The 23,178-nt window shown below is 55.8% G+C and overlaps 5 protein-coding genes across 5 annotated transcripts; 2 read left to right on the top strand and 3 right to left on the bottom strand.

Annotated features, from left to right (window-relative positions):
• Positions 1-2,312: 2,312 nt before the first annotated feature.
• Positions 2,313-4,275, bottom strand: COCSUDRAFT_31253 (hypothetical protein; the record flags this gene model as incomplete). The annotated part of the gene is made up of 6 exons (XM_005643944.1): positions 3,834-4,275; positions 3,647-3,747; positions 3,457-3,532; positions 3,262-3,367; positions 3,001-3,156; positions 2,313-2,850 (listed from the first exon to the last, which is right to left on the bottom strand). Exons 1-6 carry the CDS (start codon positions 4,015-4,017, stop codon positions 2,313-2,315), a joined length of 1,161 nt encoding a protein of 386 aa, XP_005644001.1. The 5' UTR covers positions 4,018-4,275.
• A 674-nt stretch (positions 4,276-4,949) lies between these two features.
• COCSUDRAFT_19815 (cytidine deaminase-like protein) lies at positions 4,950-5,650 on the top strand (the record flags this gene model as incomplete). Its single annotated transcript, XM_005643943.1, has 3 exons — positions 4,950-5,093; positions 5,176-5,439; positions 5,561-5,650. The coding sequence occupies 3 exons, from the start codon at positions 4,950-4,952 to the stop codon at positions 5,648-5,650; spliced, it is 498 nt and encodes a 165-aa protein (XP_005644000.1).
• A 1,749-nt stretch (positions 5,651-7,399) lies between these two features.
• COCSUDRAFT_1346 (DEAD-domain-containing protein) lies at positions 7,400-10,131 on the bottom strand (the record flags this gene model as incomplete). The annotated part of the gene is made up of 10 exons (XM_005643942.1): positions 7,400-7,530; positions 7,636-7,898; positions 8,043-8,191; positions 8,319-8,477; positions 8,604-8,729; positions 8,859-9,110; positions 9,217-9,283; positions 9,413-9,534; positions 9,633-9,893; positions 9,979-10,131. Coding segments are annotated over 10 exons (1,683 nt in total), but the record flags the coding sequence as incomplete, so codon positions are not given.
• A 1,308-nt stretch (positions 10,132-11,439) lies between these two features.
• Positions 11,440-13,018, top strand: COCSUDRAFT_38277 (hypothetical protein; the record flags this gene model as incomplete). The annotated part of the gene is made up of 6 exons (XM_005643941.1): positions 11,440-11,535; positions 11,649-11,699; positions 11,808-11,909; positions 12,098-12,342; positions 12,462-12,632; positions 12,787-13,018. The coding sequence occupies 6 exons, from the start codon at positions 11,440-11,442 to the stop codon at positions 13,016-13,018; spliced, it is 897 nt and encodes a 298-aa protein (XP_005643998.1).
• Positions 13,019-21,949: 8,931 nt separating this feature from the next.
• On the bottom strand, positions 21,950-22,946 carry COCSUDRAFT_58739 (hypothetical protein; the record flags this gene model as incomplete). The annotated part of the gene is made up of 2 exons (XM_005643940.1): positions 21,950-22,118; positions 22,867-22,946. 2 exons carry the CDS (start codon positions 22,944-22,946, stop codon positions 21,950-21,952), a joined length of 249 nt encoding a protein of 82 aa, XP_005643997.1.
• Positions 22,947-23,178: the final 232 nt, after the last annotated feature.

Below are 23,178 nucleotides of genomic sequence, written 5' to 3'. Positions count from 1 at the left end.
CTCCTTTGCTGCAAGCCTGTACACATGCCACAGTGTGCATATCGGCCCCGGTTTTCAGCTGTAGACGGACCTGTGCATGCCCTATGTCCCTCTGGGCTCTGGGTTCGCCACTCATAAAGATGATGATGATTATTATTATTATTGTTATTTGCCGACATGCATGTCCGCGTAATCAAAGAACATGTCCGACTCCAGTTTAGGCACAGTGGGCTGTGGTTGGAACGCCCCCCGATCTCTGCCTTCGCACATGACCGTTGGGACCGTTGGAGTCCACCTCTCTTGAGCTCTCGTTCTTGTTACCTTCTTATACAGCTTGATGACAAGATCAAGATCCCACAACATAATTTCGTTTCATCGGTAGGTGCGCACGTCAGCCTCAGCGGCTTTTGGGACATCGCAGCCATTTCCGGCAAGTGCACAATGACCTGCCTTCTGTACGCAACAGAAGGGCACTTCATCAGGCTCATCGAGGTGCGTTGTACAGGTCCATGAAGTTGTTTACCATCCATTTCGCGCATACGTCGTGTACACGTCTCATGGTATGAAATTGAAGTCCGGCAGCACGTTATATTCTTGCTACATGATCTCTATGCAGTGATTTTCCTTCACTGTCTTGCACCTCATACACACCATCCCATGTATACAGATGGATCTGATGGCAGTATTATGCTGTTAGGCTCCCCAAGATGGAGAACCTCTGGACCTCTTAGCTAACCGTCTCCATCTTGGTCTTGGGCAGCTACTGTACCTTCAGAAGAACAACAAGGCGATGAAAAAGGTGGTTATCGTGGAAAGGTTTGGAATCTGCGCATCAGACACGCCTCATCACAGGCAAGTCCACATCTGTCTGTGATGGTCATGTGTTGTAGGCGTCAACAGGTGATACTTGTTGAATGACCTTGGCCTGTGTCAATGTACGATGTTTAAACACGTATCATGTGGTGGTCCAAGAAGATGCTGTTGAACGTGTGCCAATTTTATTCTGCACAGCAACCCAACTGCTGAGCTGCCCATGAAGCCGCCCAGTGTGGCAGTAGCAGTGAGCAGCAGGAAGGCGAATCTGCTTCGGGTATGTATTTAAATATTGCCGATGATCACTTAGCTCTGAAACATGTGTTCATTATGTATAGGAAACTTGCGTACTTCAAGTGAAGAGTGTATGACAAGATCTTGTGCCGGTGTGCAGGCCACTACGTGCCACACACAAGCCGAATTCTTAGGTCAGTCCATCAGCAGATTGCGCGACAGGTCCCAGCTCACAGCACTCGCAATGGACAAGCCGGAGACAGATCTGCAGATGCTCTCTGATCGTGAGGAGTTCCAAGACCGCCTGTTTTGGGGGCGCCAGCGTGGCTTGGCCATCGTCTTTGCTGCAGAAGCTGGCTCTTCCGATGAGAGGTCAAGCTCAACTACCTAATCAGAATGATGATAAAACTGGCAATTGTCAATAGTTGACCTGGTAATGCCAAATGAACAGGTCAATATGCAATATCTTGTGTGCTGCTCCTGACCAAACTGACTCAGTTGGACTCACTGAAGCTTGTTTTGCAGGGTGTGTCTGGACATAGTCTCTGTCGACCTCAGCAGTCCAACGAAAGCAGCCATCGAAGAAAGTACACAGAAGGATGACCAGGAACCAGGTGCAGGCCACTCAACAGGCAATGCCGCCAGCGAAGGGCGGTTGCCAGTAGCAGACGAGGCCACAGATCGCACTGACTCCTCACACAGTCACTGCATCATCACTGCTGGCAATGGGTTGTACTTGGAGAAGCTAGTAATCGATGAGGATGCAGCATCAGTCGAGGGACCTCCAACGCCAGACAATGAGGATTCAGGCAGAGTGAGCATGCCAGCCACCAAGCGGCAGCGAGTTTCCACATCCTCACCCTCAGCTTTGGCAGCCTCTTTTGCCAGAGCACTTTTTTTGCTCTGAATGAGTCATGATCGGGTCACCCAGAGTACTGTGAACAGAGGTCATCCGTGTCCGCCAGAATTGCAAGAGATAATGACAATGAAGAGGATTGCGTGTGTCTCGGCTGCAGCTGTCATCCTTAAAATGTTTCGCTTGATTTTGCAAAAGCATCTCAGTGCTTGCTTGGTCAATCAAGTTAACACTTCACCTCGCTTCTCGCTTTGCATTTGTTGAACATACATATGTCAAGTTTTATGATCAACTACTTATGCCAATATGCGCTGCTGTGCGCAACGCCGCACAAATGTTGTACAAGCAAGTTTATGGATTTTGAACCCTTTCAAAGCACTCAGGTGTCCTCAAACTCGTAGCTTCCTGGATACAAAAATTCCAATGTGTCTCAATTTGATTGTGATCCAGATCCCTGAAACAATTTCACAATCTCTGTGGTACCGCCGGCCAGCGCAACAAGGTAGGCAAATCCTTCTATAGTGCCCAGAAAGACTCCCTGCATAGCACCAGGCAGTTCATCAAGGACTGCCTTGCCACAATAGGACCAACTGCATATGCAGCATGTCAAGAGGCATGCAGTACATTTCCTCCATGTCACAGCTTTGCATGTTCTGATGCTTCCCACACACAAGATAAATGCCAGTCTCACAGTTTTGTCAGCCACCGTTGAAATGCATTGTGATGTTCGCACCGGAAGACCCTCCCCGGTTGCAGCTTTTGTGACGAGTGAGACTCCCACCACAGGCAAAGCATAAAATTTCAGGAGTGCTGGAGTAGCAGCGGCCCAGGCTGCAGCAGCATCGCCTGCATCTACTGCCTTGAAGAACCTCACCCAGTTGTTGGCTGGCGCACGCGTGCTGGGCTTTAGCAAGCTACGCACAACTGCAGCCGGCTCTACATCCCAGGATTCTATGTGCTTGATCACTCTGCCAGTCTCCTGCAGCATGAAAGATATTAATATTCCTGATGAGTTTCATGAAATCATGAAGAATTTGGCACGCGCAATGAAGCAGGAGTTTGGCAGTGCTGATTAATGGAAGGCAACAAAGCCAAGAGCACTGTTGCATGAAGGGTACTGGCAGCCCCTTACTTGGCTGAAGACATGGGTTGTCCCCCCTGATGCTGCCAGGCGCGGCCTCCATGGCAGCGAGAGGACAGCACTGAATCTCCACTTAGTTTCCAGTGCCTCCTCAGTCTCTTTCCAATCCAGCATATCCAACTTGATGTCCTCCCTGTGCAACATGGTGCTTGCATCATGCTTTTCGTCTGAAGTGGCAGCGGACCTAGGTTCACAAAAGCTCTTTTGACAAAGCAAGCACAGCAAAGAGCGTCCTCACATCAGCGAGCCAAGATTGCTGACATTCTTCTTGAAACGCTCCACCCCATTGAAGCCCGCAAATGGGTCTGCGAAAAGGCAGTCGCTTTCATATGCTGACATCTCTCCTGTCAGGACACAGTATTGCCCCCGTCAAAATTGTTGGCAACCAGCTTGTACTTTACAAAATTAAGCTGGCGAGACGGTAAGTACCCACCTCTGCCACTGACAAAGTAGTTGCAGTCATAATCTTTTCTTATTGCGGCCACTGCGTCTGCTCTGTTGCATATCTCCTGCAAGGGTCAGCTGTCATCACCAAGGCACGGCAGATGCTTCTACATTATCTTGCCTTCCAATTCTGTCTTGCTGATGGCTTAGACAAGACCAAGACCAGGCGCACACAACACCTTTCGATCACTCTGAGTCTTCTCTTCTTTTTTGGCTTTAGTGAGGCCAATCAAGTTCCCAAATCCTTCCGCCCCATACCAAATGGCTTTGAGCCCCAGCCCTGAAAGCACAGTCATCTCATCACACCAAACATCCAGCAGGCATGCGAAAAGAAGAGCTCTCCCTACAAAAGTGTCTGAGACCTACCTGGATCAGGATCTTCTCGCTTCTCTGCTTTGATAGCGATTATCCCGTGCCTTCTCCTAGTGCTCAGGTTGTTAGGGTGTGCGGCAGTGAAGGGGTGAGCATGGCCTTGACGCATGACATAAGGTGACATAAGGCCTTTGAGTGCAACAAAGATGGGTTTGCGGAGAGGCAATGTGTTCTCCATTTCCACTTGCTCACTGTCCAAGGATCTCCGAATTTGCTGTCAACACGGCAAAATGTCTTCTCCACGTGAAAACCAGTGGTGAGAATCGATTGTTTGGCACACCAATCCACCCGAAATTCACTCCAGATCTTGTTTGGTGCCTGGTAGCTCGGTGTCTTGCCTCTCAGCTGCACAGATTCCTTCTGACCAAGTCAATATGAACTGGGACAGAGCGCGAAGCGTTCGATGCGTGGAGAGTTATTATTCAATCAGAAGTTAGAGCAAACTTTCTGGCTGATTTCCTTCCGCCCAGACTGGTCCTCTGCTTCTTAGAATCGCACGTGCTCATGCTGACGTCTCCAGCTGGCTCATGCACGTGCCGCGTTCCTTCTGTTATGTTGTGTCCGCTGCTTGCATGTTGCTGCAGAACTATTGCCTACATTCCCAAGATGTTGAAATAATCATGCATGGCGCTGGCTTCGTGTTTGCACCTTTGGGCTTTCCAAATTCGACACGTCAAGGTCGAACAGATCAATTACAGCCGACGGGCGCTTGTGAATGTGCTCAAGAACGTACACAGAGAAACATCCTACAAGATCCGACACAGCTGCTTGCTTGCGAGACCTTGCCGGAGCATTGGTACAGGCAGATCGATCCATGTATTTCCTGACCCGACGGAGCAAAAGTGGTCCCCAGAGACAAGAAGTGGACAATTGAAGGCACTTAAAGTATATAATTCATGCAGGAGCAGGAGATGTCGAAGGCAAGTCAGAGGACAAAGATGTTCAGCAAGGGTCACAAACCAGGCAAGACGAGGCTTTCATGTCTATGGCCCTAAAGGAGGCCAGGCAGGTACTGACGGCAACCATAGTTGCAAATGTACAAGGTGTGATTCTGATGCTGTTCAAGACAGAGGCATGACGGTTGCATAGTCCCAGCGGTTTTATGCTCCCATGGGATTGCAGGCCGCCCTAGAGGATGAGGTACCCATTGGCGCAGTTCTTGTTCTCGACGGGAAGGTACTAGCAAGGGCGCATAACAAAGTGGAGGCCTATAAGGATCCTACAGCTCATGCAGAGATGCTTGTCATTCGAGAGGTGACTGCCTCCTGCGCATGTGATCATTGGACCTGTGTCAATGTCTGTCTGTCGATTAGCATTAGCCCATCTGGTTGCGTAGGCTGCGGCACAGCAGCAGGGGCGGTGGTACTTGCGGGATGCCACTCTGTATGTGACACTGGAACCCTGTGCCATGTGCGCTGGAGCCGTCCTGGTATCTCGTGTGGGTGCGGTAGTATATGGAGCCAGAAACTCACGACTTGGGGCAGACGGGAGCTGGACAAGGCTCTTCCCTTATTGTGAGGGTTCACTAGCAGAGAGCGGGGGTGAGGAAGGTTCACAGCGGTGGCCAGGGTCTCCACATGCAACTCATCCAGACCTGCAGGTGCGACTGTTGATGCGAAAAGATTCCGATGAGTCTGCAGCTTTGCTAAAAAAGGATGGCATGCCATTGGTTGCATATGCCCTGCCTCAAAGGTGTGTCACATGCTCAGGCATGATTGCAGGTCAGACGAGGCGTACTGGCAGATGAGTGTGGATTGGTTGTCCAGCAATTCTTCCAAAGACGAAGATCCGAGAACAAATTGACGAATTAAGCAAGGAAAATCCTGCCCTAACTTCACAAAACATCTTTACAGGAGATGATGGCAGCGTCGTTGACAATTTGAAATAATCATCGTTTTTCACAGAAAAAGGGAATGTGGCCATACCCTTTCAGAACCCACTTCTGTGAGAGGATCCATGCCAAAGAGTGCAGCAGGGCAAGACACAAGAAAAGCAGCCCTTCCCTCTGTGGCGCTCGCATTGGTTTCATGTCTTGCAATCTTTCTTCACTTCAAACGAAATCGGACAAGCTGGACTTCAAACATTAGCATGTCTATTGCACGTCCCACTTCCTCCTCCGTGGACCCTCTGACTGCTTCTGTCTGTCCCCCTGGTTGCTTGCATGCGACCTGTGGCGATCCGCACTGTCGGGCTCGCGCCGCCTGTCGTGGTCTCTGCTGCCACTGCTGCGATGGCGGTCATCATCGCGGGCGCTGCTGCGGCTGTCCCCATCCATCTGTGCAATGGCGGCTGCCCAGTGAGAAGCGCTGCCCCCTGCCTGGCCTGCCGGCTGAGCGGCACCACCGCGGCTGTATCCCCCGTCCTGCGCCCCGTAGCTCCTCTGTGCCGGCGTGCTGCTGTGTGAGGCATGCCCGCCCCAGCGCTGCTGATTGCCGCCACTCTGCATTGCTGGCGGCTGCCCCGGGCGGCCACCGCTGTAGCCCCGACGGCCAGCCAGCGCATCCTCGTTCAGCTTGTCGTAAGAGAATGGCTGCGCAGAGGCGGTCGTTGATCGGCCACTGCTGACGCCGCCCCACTGGTTGCCAGGGTATTGAGTGGGCGGGAGAGCAGTGCTTTGCTGGGCATAGCTGCCTTGTGGAGCGGCCACTGGCTGGGCAGCCCCTGACAACCGGGCCGCAATTGCCTGAGCGGCGGCGATGGCCTGTTGCAGTCATAGCAGCTTCCCGTCAGTACCGCAGTTCCACTCGGGACAGGGTCGCATAAGCACTCCAATTGAAAAAGGAGAGTGGAGGCACTGCAGAACCCACCGCTTGCACAGATGCATTGCTTGCAGCACTATGGGCTGGTACAGCGGGCACCACAGGCGGCGGCGGAGGGAGCACGACTGGCTGCGTTGATGCGACGCGAGCAGCGACAATTGTGGGTTTCTGTCCGATGTCACCTCCCGTGATGCCGGACGTGACAAAGGAGCTCTTGAACTGCTGTGTGTGCATGGACTTGAAGCCGCCTCCTCCCCATACGCCTCCCTGCAGGCAGGAAAAGTACATTGATGTTCGAGGGTTTGCAACTTTGGTACAGATGCACAGCACTCTATGAGGATAGGTAAGCATGAGCTCAACTAAGGCTGTATGTGTCTGTAGATGGTGCATTTTAACCTGTTGCTGAGGCGTGCTCTGTGGAAACTGCTGAGTGGTGCCTCCGCACTGTCCTGCTGCAGCAGGAGAAGGCACACTTGGCACAGTGTTTGCCCCAGTAGGCACCTTTCCGGCCGCATTGGTCCCCTCCACTGTAGACTCAAGTCCTCCCTTAGCAAAGCCGGCTTCCATTGCAGCTGCAGTCCGTTGTGATGCAGGCTCCTTCATCATTTGTGCACCAGAACCCGGCACGCCGCCAGTGGCAGGGGTCCCACTGCCAGGACCGAATCCCAGCCCAGCTCCACCAACCTGGATTCATCGAAACAGATAACGAGCATTCAGCCCACATCATTATTGCGTGCAGCACCGTTTGGCTGGACAGAGTTTCAACGGGCCCAAATCATGGAATACCTGAGATCTGCCGCGGCCTCGCCCGCCTCGTCCACAGCCGGCAGTTCTGTGTCCTGCCTTGCGAAAGTGCCCGTCCTTGGCTGCTAGATCCATCAGCGCTTTGGGCACCTGCTGATTAGCTGCTGCCAGGCTGTTGACCAGCTCACCTGCCGCGGTAGGCCCACAATCATCATTTGGGCTCATGTTGCGCAGCCCTTCGTGCGTGCGACTGAAAGGAGGCCATAAGCCTGGATTGGGTGGGTTCTGCATACCTGCAAATCGAGCCTCCCGCGGAGTCACGAGCGTGTAGGCGACGCCGTCTTTGTCACCAGCGCGGCCAGTGCGCCCGACGCGGTGGACGTGCGTGTCAATGTCCTTGGCTGCGTCTATGTTGACCACGGTCTTGATGGACTTGATGTCCAGGCCGCGCGCTGCCACATCCGTGGCCACCAAGGCATGGTGCTTGCCAGCCTTGAAATCGTGCAGCACCTGCATGCGCGTGTGCTGGTCCATGTCCCCATGGATTGCCGCTGCCCTGATCACAGCAACCCGCAGCCTGTCAGCTGATGTGACCTTCTTCATCAGCACAGATGCAGAGGCCTTTCCAGCTGTGCCAATAATCTAATGGCTGAGGTGTTTCATCTGACAAATATATGCTACAGAGCCCGACAGAGCGCACTTGAGCCCAGCTGCCTGAAGCTGTCCAGAGATCTCCTCCGCCCGAACTTTTGTGGACACAAATACCAGGACATCACCCTGATCAATGAAGCTTTGCACATTGGCCTGGAGCCATGTCCATTTAGCAGAGTCATCCAGCACCTCTGCAACCTGCGCCCATGCCAAAAAGGGGTTTGTGGAGAGCTCCAAAATACCAAGCAGACAATAACGTGAAGGGTAGACAAAGCAAGGCAAGTGTAAAACCAAAACACCTGCAGAGTGTGGGGACTTTGTGCACCTGCGAGATGTCGTCATTGGCGGCCCCAATCTCACCGACAGTGACGCGCACTGGCGATGTCAGCGCATCCTGTACCAGCCGATCTATCTTATTGGGCAGCGTTGCCGAGAACAGCAGTGTCTGCCGGTCCGGCCGCACCTGGCCAATGATTGACCGCACCTGCATGCCAGGGACATTGGTAGGCAAATTCAATGGATGAATGATAACTGTGTATCAGATGGAGGTTTTTGGCCAATATGAGGCGGCTCTCAAACAGGCAGAAGAGCCGCAAGGGCACGCCCCTACCTGGGGCTCAAAGCCCATGTCAAACATGCGGTCTGCCTCGTCGAACACGAGGTAGGTCACACGTGTGCACATGCATGCCTTCATCTTGATCAAGTCAATCATGCGCCCAGGTGTACAGACTGCCACCTGCATTGCACGACAGCACAGGAGCTTTCTCTTTTAGTTGCACAACAGAGCTATTGCATCTCTTCCGCGACGCTATAATCCTTTAATTCAGAGCCAAGAGGCGAAAAAGCAACTCCTATTCGAGTTTACCTCTGCGCCCGCCTTCAAGTCCTTGAATTGGTCGTACTTGGAAAGCCCACCGAAGGCAGCACAGACGCGCAGGTTGTAGGGCTTGCTGAAACGCCGGGTCTCCTTATGGATCTGCTCAGACAGCTCGCGAGTTGGCGCCACAATTATGCCAATGGGCCCTTCTCCTTTCTCCAGCTCAGGCTGGTCCATGATGTGCACAAGCATGGGTAGGACAAAGGCTGCCGTCTTGCCTGACCCAGTCTTTGCGATACCCTGAGACCAGCACCGCTTCATTCATGTGCATGCCCTTAGGACATGTGTCAATTAGCCGAAGAGGATCAAGACATGATTTGCCAGGCATGATCATGTAGGTTCGCACCAGGATGTCCCTGCCAGCCAAGGCAGCTGGAAGGGCTTGCGCCTGAATGGGAGTCGGCTTTTGATACCTATCACAGACACGGCAAGCTTGATTTGGGCACGTCACAGTTGCAAAGTAGGCGGTCACTCTAACCCAGTACACGAGGCCGTGCATCACACGGCAGCGCAGACATTCCTCAACATCAAGATTTACTCACCCTGCCTTTTTGATCACACCCATCAGCATTCCATCAAAGCCGCACTGCTCAAATGTCTGCACTGGCTTTGGAGCGTCAAAACCAGACACGCGGATGCCCACCCTGGCCCGTAGAGCAGTCACCTGGCACCCCAGTCTTTCAAGCAGCCCTTGCACAAATCTCCTTTGAAACGCAAGGCATCTCCGCATTGATGCAAACATGGCTGGACTTGATGCCGCACCTCCGCATGCGTCATTGCTGTCATGGCTGGATGCTCATCGTAGAAAACTTTGGCGAAGTCTTCATACTCGACAGTGGCATGATCCAAGGGAGGCAGCGGCTCAATCTTTTTTTTGTCAAGGGGAGCGCCGCTGTCCGAGTCGCCATATTCTGCATCATCCACGGCTCTGGCTGTTGCGTATACCTCCTCGTCAGAACCGTACCCAGAAGCAGCCGCCATAGCATCAGCTGCTGCCGCCGTTGCGGCTGTCTGTTTTCGTGCCTGTTCTTCAACAAATCCCAGATCATGGGTGCCGCCAAATAAGCAAAGCACCAGTACCCTTCCGGGAATTAAATGTCATGGTCACCTGCAGGAAGTCTGCCACGTTGTCATCCTCGTCCAGCTCAATGCCTGGCTTGGGCTTCCGTCCCGAGGGCTTGTCATCTTTGACCTGCTGGTCGATGCCCATCATGTACAGATCCAGCGGATCGTCCTCATCCACATTGGCTGCCTGTGCGGAGGTCAAGGAATTAGGTGTAGTCCTCCGGCCTTGAGGCACGCATGCTACAGGGAAAGGGGCCTCACCTGCTCTTCAGGCTTCTGTGCTGGTCCAGTAGTGAACTCACACTCCTGTGCTTTGAGAACCTGCAACAGTCCATTGATGCAATCACTTACGCGCCCGTTATGGTGGCGGCAATGGACCACAAGATGTTCATGTCCCAACGAGGTAGGTACCAGGCTGTCGAAGGTGGTGTTGGCATCAAAGTCCTCGCCTCTCTGCTCCAAAAACGTCTGCACCCCACCATGCATGGTCAGTTGTATTTATCAGTAGGAGATCCAACATTCCAGGGCTATGGTTTGGAGTCTTGCTTTCACGTCCGACACACCTTGATCTGATTCTCTGTCCAGGTCGTGAAGTCCGTCTGGCGCTGAGTATGTCCCTGTTCAGGAAACACACAACGCCTGACATCTACAGTTTCCATCACAAAGGCAGCCAAGACCCGGTGCTCGGAATTGGTCTACCAAAAAAGCGCACCTCCACATCATCGAAGCCCGCCGGAGCTTCAAACACTGCTGGTTGACTGCGTTCAAAGCCAGGAGTAACGTCTGACACATTATGTCTCTTCAGTTCAACCTCAGGGACAACAGAATGATACGGGAAGTGCCGCTTCTGGCCATTCATGCTTGATGATATATACGAAACTGTGTGGAAGATATATGTCCTTTGGGAATGATTGGCATGCCACTGAGATATCCTTCGATCATGAAAAAAGCACTTGATTGTTGTGTTACTATCGATTGTCGCCACAGTGCTATTTTGTGGGGCTTCTGGTCCTAGGTTATTTGGATTAGTCACCTTTTTCTGTAACCAAAGTCCATCTCCATCTCCCATTTACTTCTTGTTGTCGATGCCAATACCTTGTCTGTGATCAGGACACTGCATATGTCAGCATTCACAAGGTCATGAGCTCGTTTGTGAATAGATCCAAAAATTTGCATCACCGCAGATCAGGACTTGTTGTACCCTTTGAGCGCCAGGCTTGCACGTAAACACCTCCAATAGTTCCACATGAATGGGCATTCGGAAAATGGCGAAGTACCGTCTGGCGAGGACTGGCAGCGAGAGTGGTTCAATGCCCTGCCTGAGCTGGAGGACTTGGCCAGGTGATCCACGCAGACGTTCGGTGTTGCTGGCCATGCATCACCAGTGAACTTCACAATTACGTGAGCTGCAATCACGGTGGCAGCATGCCTTTCTTCTGCAGACCCACTCACTGCTGGCCCACTTGTGAACAGGAGAAGGAAAGGAGTTAGAGAGGTTGCCGTTATGCGTGCAAGCCAGCTGGATGCCGCACGGCTGGACAGCGAGCTCACTGCCATGTTGAGAGAGCAATTCATGCGCATCTTCTCCCTCTGTCAGCCGGTGAGCTCACCACTGCATATCTGCTCACGAGAGGAAATGGAACACTGTATGCCAAACAGACACACATGCTCGTCACCGCTGACCTTGCACTTAATCCTTCACTGTGCATGCAGAGACTGATAACAGCGTTGCAGCCGGAGCTGACACTGTTTCTGGATATTCTGGTGCGTTTCCTAGACATGACAGATCAAACAACCGGCACGATCTTATCTTGCCTGCTCTTGCCTGAATCACACATGGTAATCGGTGTGAAAAGTGAGTGCCTCTTGCAGATATTTCGCTTTACAGTATGGTCTGGCAGACCAACTCCCGGGAGCGCCCTCATGAACCTGCGGTACAGGAATGAGAGGCAAGCAAGCAGCCCTGCACAGCCTGCTGGCCAACGGGGAGGATCAGGGACAGCACAGCCACTGTTGTCACAGGTGAGCAGCGCTTGCTGACACATCCACAGTTGATGTGTTCAATATGATGATGTAAGAAAATGGCTTTTGTTGAGGAGCCACACGCTTGTTCTGTTTGGAAACATAGAGCATCCATGACGTCTTTGTACACACATTTGCAGGGCCGCTCAGGGCTGGAAGGTGCAGGGCTGAATCGCATGCAGAGGACAACGTATGGTCTGGGAGTAGTGGTTCTGCGATACATCTGGGCCAGGACAGATCAGCTGGCGGCCACACAACATTGGGGTGATCAGCCACGAGGGTCATGGGGCCGCCTCATGTGGCGGAGCATGCGCTGGGCTGAGAGTGCCTTCAAGCTGGCCTCACTGCTTAATTTCCTCCTGTTCCTGCGCTATGGGAGGTACAGGTATGGGCACTCGATCAGACAGTCGCATCACAAGTATTCTAATCATCCCCTGCTTCTTTGCTACTCCACGGTGAGCTGCAGTGGTGCTTCCCTGAGCGCAACTTCTCTTTGCTGCATAGGAGCGTGCTTGAGCGCCTGCTGGGAGCGCGGTTGGTGTACTCCAAGGGCTCCATGGCGCGTGCCCTGTCCTTCGAGTACCTCAACCGCCAATTAGTGTGGCATGAGCTGTCAGAGCTGCTGTTGTTCCTGCTGCCACTGATCAATGTGGGAAGGATCAAAGCGCTTGTCATGTCCCACCTACCTCGGATCTCCATGCCAGATTCAACCTCCGTCCTCACAGGTACTGTGCAACCTCCAAACCCACATTATTGGCATGTTCCACATCCACTGTGGTATATCTAATTGTTGGGTTCTGAGAAACTCCTGCAAATGAATAATTTGAAGATACTTTCTAATTGCAGATGGTTCATCAGGCAGCGATAGCCGCCAGCTGTGCGCCATCTGCGGAGCCTCAGAGATCCATGTGCCATATAGTGCGGTGCCGTGTGGACACAGATTCTGCTACTACTGCCTGCGCGCCCGCACTCAGTCTGATCCTAGCTACAAATGCCCGCAGTGTGGAGCAGGGATATCAGCAATGCGACGATGGCGACCAGGCCTTGCCAGCATTCCATAAAGGCTCTTGCTTTCCAATTGCAGCATCATCCTGTAGTCACTACGGTAGCGGCACCATTGCCCAACGGCAGCTGGAAGGATCTTCACAAGGATATCGTCATTATGTGGCCCTGTTCAACATATTTGCACGCTTGATCGGTCTTGCTTCAATTGGCAAGTCTAGCTAGGGGCAGATGAGCTGCAGGACTACCACAAAATGCAGCTTGTCTGCAGGTGCACCTGACATCCTCTACCGGCAGGGAAGTGATTAATGACAAGATTAACTATGTGCGAGCTTTTTTTGCTATTCATGGTTTACGCATATTACATCCTGTACTCTAATTGTATTATCAGTGAAGGTAGGACCTAGAGGTGTCATGCAGGTATTGAATTGCAGGATCTGTCAGACAGCCTTGCCGCAGCTGGTGCTGCACTTGCACCTCAAAAGTACTATTGCATCTGCCGCTATCGCTTCAGTCGAGGCAACAGATTGTGGTCTGGCAACCTGTACGATATGTATATTGGTCATCACATTCATACTAATCTTGCTATTTCTGTCCTCCAAGCAAATGTATTTTTCAGGCACCATAGGTTCCCAGCGACTTGGACAGCCATCACAGGAAATGCTGCGCCACATTGCAATGCAGACCTAGCAGACCATTGTTCTAGCCGATGATACTAGGGTTTGGGGACCCATTTTTAGCTCAGACCTGTCTGACAGCGGTTCCACATCAGTGGCCACGCTTGCGTCGGCAGGGACGATTGCTGCGTGCATGCTGTCCGCTCATAGGCTGGCGACTTTCCACCCTCAACATGTGGCTGTCAGCGGGCATGCTCAGTAACTTGCTCCGCAGGCGCGAATCCTCTCAGCAGGTGAAACTTCACAGCACGATGGTGCCACTCCTGAGTCGTCTGCACAGTGGACGTTTAGCCACATGCGCAGCCACAGCGCACAATACCCAATGCAGCTGCCCACCTGAAGCCATCTCTCTCCTTACTGTCGGTACTTGGCATGCCCTTGAAATGGCATTCCGTTTGAACTAGGCTCTTGCTTGGCACGCTAGCCTGTCGCATATTTTACAATACAAGCGCAAGAGATACGCTGGAAAACCTCACTGTGTAGTGGCTCGCAGAGAATAGTGCACAACGTAGAGGAAGCGCGAATATGCTGGTACATGACTGGTGCTGGCTCCCCGGAAGGAAGCCTGATGGGCTGGAAAATCGCTGCTGGAGCCTGGCATGCGCGGCCATCGGCTGCGCCGCATGCACTCATTTTGAACACTCATGCCTCCTGCCTAACCCCACCTGTGCAGTCGGTGGGTGTGCTGCTCTCGAGTTCTTATCGTGTCTCACCTTCATACCCAGTCAGCCGGATCGGCGTGCTGATGCATCATAATGTTTCACAATTCCAGCAGTTTTAGGCCTAGCTTTGATACTGTGGGTTCCCTTCCCGCCCCTTTTTAGTGGTGTCGGGTCCGAACGTGATCCTTATTTCTCGACTGGCAACCAAGCCTCCATGTACAGCTTTGCCTTCCATGATTGTTCCGTTATTGGTTGCCTGCAGTGCACGTGATTGCTTGCCTGTGATTGTTGCCTGATTGTTGCTTGCCTGCTTTGCTGTGCCCCCTGCCTCCAGATGCAATGCCTTAGGCTTGCCCCGTGGGTCCTCCAACGTCACCCGAGGGGTGTTGCGTTGCCGGCGGGCTGGAGTGCGCCTTGGGGGTTGAGGTCACCCCCTGGTGCTTGGGACATGGTGATTGCTAGGTCTTGCCTGTCAGCGGTTTGCCTTCATGATTGCGCTTCTCTTTAGGTGTCGCACTATCCTCCTGCGGGAGTGCTTTGCGAACCACCCATCAGACAGGTTTCCTAGCTATTCTTATGCATGTGTTATGGAAAGCGTGCGACCAACATGCGTGTGTAATGATCTCAGGGTTCTCAGCTGCAGGCTGTAGAATCACAGTTCAGATTATGTCCCGTTTGAATTCGTATTTTGGCCTCTGCCTAAATAGCTCCGGGTAGGGAGGGACGCTGTTGCAGACAGACGTTGTGTTGTCTTAGGCCGTTTGTGCTAGCAGAGCTTCAACTGTGCAGCGCTCTCTGAGCACAGGCCGAAGCTTTGAACTCGCTAAGGTCTGTAACAGTTCCAAGGCTCTCTTCTGCCTCTAGTTCGCTACTATGGCGGACGAGCTTGCTCCAAACTGTGTGCGCTGCCCGGAATCCTATGTTGTCACTGTTGGATTCGATCGGTATCGTTATGCATTAAGGGACATTGAACCTTAAATACATATATATATATATATATGGGGAGCAGTCCACCTTCTGGTTCCACCACCTGGCCAGGGAGCGACAGGGCCGCACGGAGCTGCAGGCGCTTAGGACAGGATCAGCACCCGACAGCCCGCGGGTGGTGCTGGACCACCCAGCAGGGCGAGACCAGGGCGGCGACTTGCTGCAAGCCTACTACAAAGGAGAGTCAGCCAACGGCCTCTTCGCTGCGCAGCCGGTCTCGCATGCGGCGCAGGGTGAGCTGCTTCAGGCACTGGACAGGCGGCTTTCCCCAGAGGCAGCGGCAGCAGGAGAGGGGGATCTCGGTGATGGCAGCGTTTCGCTCGCGGAGTTGGAAGCCGCTGCCAAGAGCGTGCCGCGCGGCAAAGCGCCTGGGCTGGATGGCATCCCGTACGAGTTCTACCTTTTTTTTTTTTTTTTTTTTTTTTAAAAGGGGAAGCCCCCGCTATTACACAGGTGCCAGTCGCACGCTTCCCAGCACGCATGCAATAGGATATTTGGGGAAACCTGTCAGAGTTGGGGCACGCAGAGCACTCCCGCAGGAGGATAATGCGATACTGAAGAGAAGCGCAAGCATGAAGGCATACCACAGAAAGGCAACAGAAAGGCTCCTAGCGATGGACATGTCCCAAGCACCAGAGGGTAACCTCATCCCCAGAGGCGCACTCCAGCCCGCCGGCAACGCAACACCGCTGAGGTGACGTTGGAGGACCCACGGGGCAAGCCTAGGGCTTGCAGCTGGAGGCAGGGGTCACAGCAAAGCAGGCAATCATCAATCACTGGCAGGCAATTATGGATGTGCGGGCAACCAGTGGTGGAACAGACATGAAAGGCACGTTTATACGGTTGGCCGACAGGGATGGAACAGGATCGCGTTCGGACCCATTACCACTAGGTGCCGCTCGGGGCTGGCAATGTGACCCTAAACTATGCCTCAATCTGCCAGCAAGGTGGGGCACAAGCAAACGGTGGCATATGGGAGATATGAAGCCGCAAATGAGGCGAAAAACAGGTAGGCTGGCGAGAACTCGACCAGATACACACACCCACCACATTGGAGGCGGGGATAGGCAGGAGGCATCATGTCCAAGGTCCTAGACACCCGCTCAGGTTCAAGGGTGGATACTGGGGTTGGAAACCCTAAACCCTTCAGATAGCCTTCAATGAACTACTGTGAATGGTGAGGAGGACAGACACTAAGGCAGAAGGCCACGGATGACAGGCCAAGGGGATTGTTGGGGCTGCTGGTGAGACAGAAACATCGGAGGATCACTGGAAAACTATTGATAGCCTAAAGCCCTGGGCAGGGTGGTCTTCTGTAAGCTTGCGCCAATGCTCTGGCTCTCCGGCACGGTACTCCACAGGTAGCGGGGCGCACGATGGATCCGTCTGGCCGAGGGATACCCAAGGGGTGAGCCGCGCAAACACGTCCGGTGGTGGGCGAGGCCACCGGCACTGGGTGGCGAGGCCAGTGCCCCAGGGGTGAAGGAGGCACCCCCGGGGCCGTGTTGGGCCGAGCTCGACAGGTCCCTCGACCAGTGGAAGCACGTGACTCGGAGCCCCATTCCGCGCTGGCAAAGGTTAGAGGTAGGAGAGGCGCAAAGCTTCTGGTAGGCAATCTGTGGTCCCAGGGCTCTAAGGCAAAAGGGGTCTCAGACAAGGAACGACAGGCCGGGCTTTGCCGGGGTGGGATCGGGAAAGGTTAGTCATCCGTGCCAGACTATGGTATGACGAAGGCTCTTAGCGCCCATGTGCCCAGAGCACCTATCGCAAAGGCCCCCCTAAGAGAGGGTGTGAGTTCAACACAAGAATCGACACGAGCGGGTGTCATGGCAGAAGGCCAAATGAGAGCATGGTCATACAGATAGCCAAGTTAGAGCCGTGGCCGGCTGGGTACAGTGAATGGTGGATCGGAAGCGTCACGCTGGAAGCGGCACGGGATGCTGGGCACTCCAGTGGATGACTGGTTGCGCGCCCGGCAGCTCCTCCAGCGCGCAGAGGACCGCGCGGTGGCACCATCGCGCCGCAAACTGCTCCCTGGTGATCATCGGGTCGCGTCCGCGAAGCCAGTCGCTGAGCACACCTGCTGTCTGCCGGACGTTGACGGTCGCGAGCCGCCAATCGGCAAGCAGGGCCTTCTTGCAGGAAGACAGGATGCGAGCCGCAACCGCTCCGGGGGTGATCGCCGCCGCATCTGGCTGGTGGCGGCCGCGCTGATATGCTGCCCACAGCTGACAGATTGTAGCGAGCCGCAGGCGATCCCAGAGCTGCCTGAGCTGCCGCGGCGGTCCCCAGATCCTGGTGTCATCGGCGAGAAGAAGGTCGGCGCTGCGCGGTGGCGCGTCGTCTCCGGTCACCGCGGCCCATGTCGCTGCGAACCAGTCCCACACCCCGGCGGCGAGAGGGCAGATGATGAAGACATGGGTGAGTGTGGCCAGCTGACCTGCACAGCTCGGATGCGGGCAAACGTGACCGGCGGGATCGGCGCGGTGGACGTGACGCGCGAAGCCGCCGACGAAGAGCTGGCCATGCAGCAGCCTCCACGCTGTCACGCGCTGCCGCCGGTCCAGATGGGAAGCGTGCACCACTTGCCACACATGAGCCCAAGGTGCTGATGGGTCTGCTGTGACAGCAGCAGCAGGATCAACAATGACATCTGCTCCCTGTGGCACTGGTGAAGGGCCCGCTGGCGCGCCCGCAGGCCCGCCGCGGTCCCGCAGCGGAACCGGACGTGGTTGCGGCGCAGCCATCCAGATCGCCCAGGAGGAGGGATCAGGCTGCCCTCGAGGCCTCTTGCCTAAGACCTGCGACGCGGTACCAGCAGCTGCAGCCCTGGCCTCCCATCGCGCCTCGAGCGCCCGAAGGCCGCTGCGCTGATCATCTGTGGTATCAGCCCAGATGGCTGGTCGCAGCGGGCCCGCCGGGCTGGCCTCCCCCTTGCTGATCCTGTGAAGCACCTGTCGCCGCGCGGTGGCCTCCCTCACCACAAACTCATGTGCCGGCCGCGTGCCGAGCCCCCAAGCCTGAGGGTCCTGTACCTGGGATCCCCAGAGGCCAAAGAAGTATAGTGTGGGCGGCGGTGGTGGCGGTGGCTCCGGCAGCTGCTGCTCCCACTCCAACTGCTCCCCTGGCTGCTGCTCCACCTGCAGGTGCTGCTCTGGGTGCAGCTGCTCCGCGTGCTGGCGCTGCTGACGTGTGCCGCTGCGTGGATGCCAGGGCCTGGTGATGTCCCAGTGCTGAACCAATGCAGGCTGCGCGGCCGGAGGAAGGAAGGCGTGCATGGCTGCAACGCCTCCGTCCACTGGCACAAGGGCTCCTGTGCTGCTTACTGTGTGGCTGAGAAGGTAGGTGCTACCTTCGGCTGTGCGAGACCAGACGCGGCGATCCGACGGGTCCGGAGATGCGCACCACATAGCGGCCGGTGGCTGCACCTGGATTAGCGCTCTCCAGGCTGCTGGCAAGGCAGCCAGAAGGATGGGCACGCGCTCTCGCACCATCCGAACCGGATGCTCCGGGCCGCGCACGACATCGCGCAGGTGGCTGATCCTGACCAGGCCAAGCCTGGCCCAGTCCTCCCAGGCAAAGGGCTGCCTGACTGCATCCGTGAGCTGCCTGTTGAAGAACAGTGGCTCACCCATGACTGCGTCGTAGCCGATCGCTTCCGGCTTCCGCAGGTGATGGGGCCGCAGCTGCTGGTAGGCATGCAGGTACTGCCGTACGCGCTGCGGGGCCTCCACATGCTTCGCTGCAAAGGTGGAGAAGAGCAGGAATCTTCCCAGCTGCCAGATGTGCTGCCGCCGCGCTGACACCGTGCCGGGTTCCTGCGCTGCCAGCCAGGCTGTGCTCCTGTACAGCCAGTGGTCGAAGTAGGCCTTCCAGGCCAGCTGTTCCGGCTCCAACAGCCTGCCCACCACCTTGGCCTGGAGAGCCAGGATCTGGGCCTTGATGTCCACCAGCGCGATGCCGCCGTGTGCGGCCGCGCGGAAGCAGACGTCCTTGCTTGGGAACAGCGCCGCCGCTGCGCCAGGGGTCACCGGCCGGTTCGCCGCGACGAAAGTGTGGATGGCTCTGCAGAGCCTCTGTAGCAAGTCTTGTGGCACCGGTATGAAGGTGGCATGGTAGGTGACCATGGAGGCCAGCACCTGCTTTGCTGTGACCCCTGCCTCCAGCTGCAAGCCCTAGGCTTGCCCCGTGGGTCCTCCAACGTCACCTCAGCGGTGTTGCGTTGCCGGCGGGCTGGAGTGCGCCTCTGGGGATGAGGTTACCCTCTGGTGCTTGGGACATGTCCATCGCTAGGAGCCTTTCTGTTGCCTTTCTGTGGTATGCCTTCATGCTTGCGCTTCTCTTAAGTATCGCATTATCCTCCTGCGGGAGTGCTCTGCGTGCCCCAACTCTGACAGGTTTCCCCAAATATCCTATTGCATGCGTGCTGGGAAGCGTGCGACTGGCACCTGTGTAATAGCGGGGGCTTCCCCTTTTAAAAAAAAAAAAAAAAACACCGCTGAGGTGACGTTGGAGGACCCACGGGGCAAGCCTAGGGCTTGCAGCTGGAGGCAGGGGTCACAGCAAAGCAGGCAATCATCAATCACTGGCAGGCAATTATGGATGTGCGGGCAACCAGTGGTGGAACAGACATGAAAGGCACGTTTATACGGTTGGCCGACAGGGATGGAACAGGATCGCGTTCGGACCCATTACCACTAGGTGCCGCTCGGGGCTGGCAATGTGACCCTAAACTATGCCTCAATCTGCCAGCAAGGTGGGGCACAAGCAAACGGTGGCATATGGGAGATATGAAGCCGCAAATGAGGCGAAAAACAGGTAGGCTGGTGAGAACTCGACCAGATACACACCGGCCGCTATGTGGTGCGCATCTCCGGACCCGTCGGATCGCCGCGTCTGGTCTCGCACAGCCGAAGGTAGCACCTACCTTCTCAGCCACACAGTAAGCAGCACAGGAGCCCTTGTGCCAGTGGACGGAGGCGTTGCAGCCATGCACGCCTTCCTTCCTCCGGCCGCGCAGCCTGCATTGGTTCAGCACTGGGACATCACCAGGCCCTGGCATCCACGCAGCGGCACACGTCAGCAGCGCCAGCACGCGGAGCAGCTGCACCCAGAGCAGCACCTGCAGGTGGAGCAGCAGCCAGGGGAGCAGTTGGAGTGGGAGCAGCAGCTGCCGGAGCCACTGCCACCACCGCCGCCCACACTATACTTCTTTGGCCTCTGGGGATCCCAGGTACAGGACCCTCAGGCTTGGGGGCTCGGCACGCGGCCGGCACATGAGTTTGTGGTGAGGGAGGCCACCGCGCGGCGACAGGTGCTTCACAGGATCAGCAAGGGGGAGGCCAGCCCGGCGGGCCCGCTGCGACCAGCCATCTGGGCTGATACCACAGATGATCAGCGCAGCGGCCTTCGGGCGCTCGAGGCGCGATGGGAGGCCAGGGCTGCAGCTGCTGGTACCGCGTCGCAGGTCTTAGGCAAGAGGCCTCGAGGGCAGCCTGATCCCTCCTCCTGGGCGATCTGGATGGCTGCGCCGCAACCACGTCCGGTTCCGCTGCGGGACCGCGGCGGGCCTGCGGGCGCGCCAGCGGGCCCTTCACCAGTGCCACAGGGAGCAGATGTCACTGTTGATCCTGCTGCTGCTGTCACAGCAGACCCATCAGCACCTTGGGCTCATGTGTGGCAAGTGGTGCACGCTTCCCATCTGGACCGGCGGCAGCGCGTGACAGCGTGGAGGCTGCTGCATGGCCAGCTCTTCGTCGGCGGCTTCGCGCGTCACGTCCACCGCGCCGATCCCGCCGGTCACGTTTGCCCGCATCCGAGCTGTGCAGGTCAGCTGGCCACACTCACCCATGTCTTCATCATCTGCCCTCTCGCCGCCGGGGTGTGGGACTGGTTCGCAGCGACATGGGCCGCGGTGACCGGAGACGACGCGCCACCGCGCAGCGCCGACCTTCTTCTCGCCGATGACACCAGGATCTGGGGACCGCCGCGGCAGCTCAGGCAGCTCTGGGATCGCCTGCGGCTCGCTACAATCTGTCAGCTGTGGGCAGCATATCAGCGCGGCCGCCACCAGCCAGATGCGGCGGCGATCACCCCCGGAGCGGTTGCGGCTCGCATCCTGTCTTCCTGCAAGAAGGCCCTGCTTGCCGATTGGCGGCTCGCGACCGTCAACGTCCGGCAGACAGCAGGTGTGCTCAGCGACTGGCTTCGCGGACGCGACCCGATGATCACCAGGGAGCAGTTTGCGGCGCGATGGTGCCACCGCGCGGTCCTCTGCGCGCTGGAGGAGCTGCCGGGCGCGCAACCAGTCATCCACTGGAGTGCCCAGCATCCCGTGCCGCTTCCAGCGTGACGCTTCCGATCCACCATTCACTGTACCCAGCCGGCCACGGCTCTAACTTGGCTATCTGTATGACCATGCTCTCATTTGGCCTTCTGCCATGACACCCGCTCGTGTCGATTCTTGTGTTGAACTCACACCCTCTCTTAGGGGGGCCTTTGCGATAGGTGCTCTGGGCACATGGGCGCTAAGAGCCTTCGTCATACCATAGTCAGGCACGGATGACTAACCTTTCACCAGTCCCGATCCCACCCCGGCAAAGCCCGGCCTGTCGTTCCTTGTCTGAGACCCCTTTTGCCTTAGAGCCCTGGGACCACAGATTGCCTACCAGAAGCTTTGCGCCTCTCCTACCTCTAACCTTTGCCAGCGCGGAATGGGGCTCCGAGTCACGTGCTTCCACTGGTCGAGGGACCTGTCGAGCTCGGCCCAACACGGCCCCGGGGGTGCCTCCTTCACCCCTGGGGCACTGGCCTCGCCACCCAGTGCCGGTGGCCTCGCCCACCACCGGACGTGTTTGCGCGGCTCACCCCTTGGGTATCCCTCGGCCAGACGGATCCATCGTGCGCCCCGCTACCTGTGGAGTACCGTGCCGGAGAGCCAGAGCGTTGGCGCAAGCTTACAGAAGACCACCCTGCCCAGGGCTTTAGGCTATCAATAGTTTTCCAGTGATCCTCCGATGTTTCTGTCTCACCGGCAGCCCCAACAATCCCCTTGGCCTGTCATCCGTGGCCTTCTGCCTTAGTGTCTGTCCTCCTCACCATTCACAGTAGTTCATTGAAGGCTATCTGAAGGGTTTAGGGTTTCCAACCCCAGTATCCACCCTTGAACCTGAGCGGGTGTCTAGGACCTTGGACATGATGCCTCCTGCCTATCCCCGCCTCCAATGTGGTGGGTGTGTGTATCTGGTCGAGTTCTCACCAGCCTACCTGTTTTTCGCCTCATTTGCGGCTTCATATCTCCCATATGCCACCGTTTGCTTGTGCCCCACCTTGCTGGCAGATTGAGGCATAGTTTAGGGTCACATTGCCAGCCCCGAGCGGCACCTAGTGGTAATGGGTCCGAACGCGATCCTGTTCCATCCCTGTCGGCCAACCGTATAAACGTGCCTTTCATGTCTGTTCCACCACTGGTTGCCCGCACATCCATAATTGCCTGCCAGTGATTGATGATTGCCTGCTTTGCTGTGACCCCTGCCTCCAGCTGCAAGCCCTAGGCTTGCCCCGTGGGTCCTCCAACGTCACCTCAGCGGTGTTGCGTTGCCGGCGGGCTGGAGTGCGCCTCTGGGGATGAGGTTACCCTCTGGTGCTTGGGACATGTCCATCGCTAGGAGCCTTTCTGTTGCCTTTCTGTGGTATGCCTTCATGCTTGCGCTTCTCTTAAGTATCGCATTATCCTCCTGCGGGAGTGCTCTGCGTGCCCCAACTCTGACAGGTTTCCCCAAATATCCTATTGCATGCGTGCTGGGAAGCGTGCGACTGGCACCTGTGTAATAGCGGGGGCTTCCCCTTTTAAAAAAAAAAAAAAAAAAAAATAATTGCCTGCCAGTGATTGAT

The sequence above is a fragment of the Coccomyxa subellipsoidea genome (genome assembly GCF_000258705.1).
Source record: "Coccomyxa subellipsoidea C-169, whole genome shotgun sequence".
NCBI classification, from domain to species: domain Eukaryota; kingdom Viridiplantae; phylum Chlorophyta; class Trebouxiophyceae; family Coccomyxaceae; genus Coccomyxa; species Coccomyxa subellipsoidea.
The sequence above is the reverse complement of the archived record's forward strand: the minus strand, read 5'-3'. Positions and strand labels throughout refer to the sequence as shown.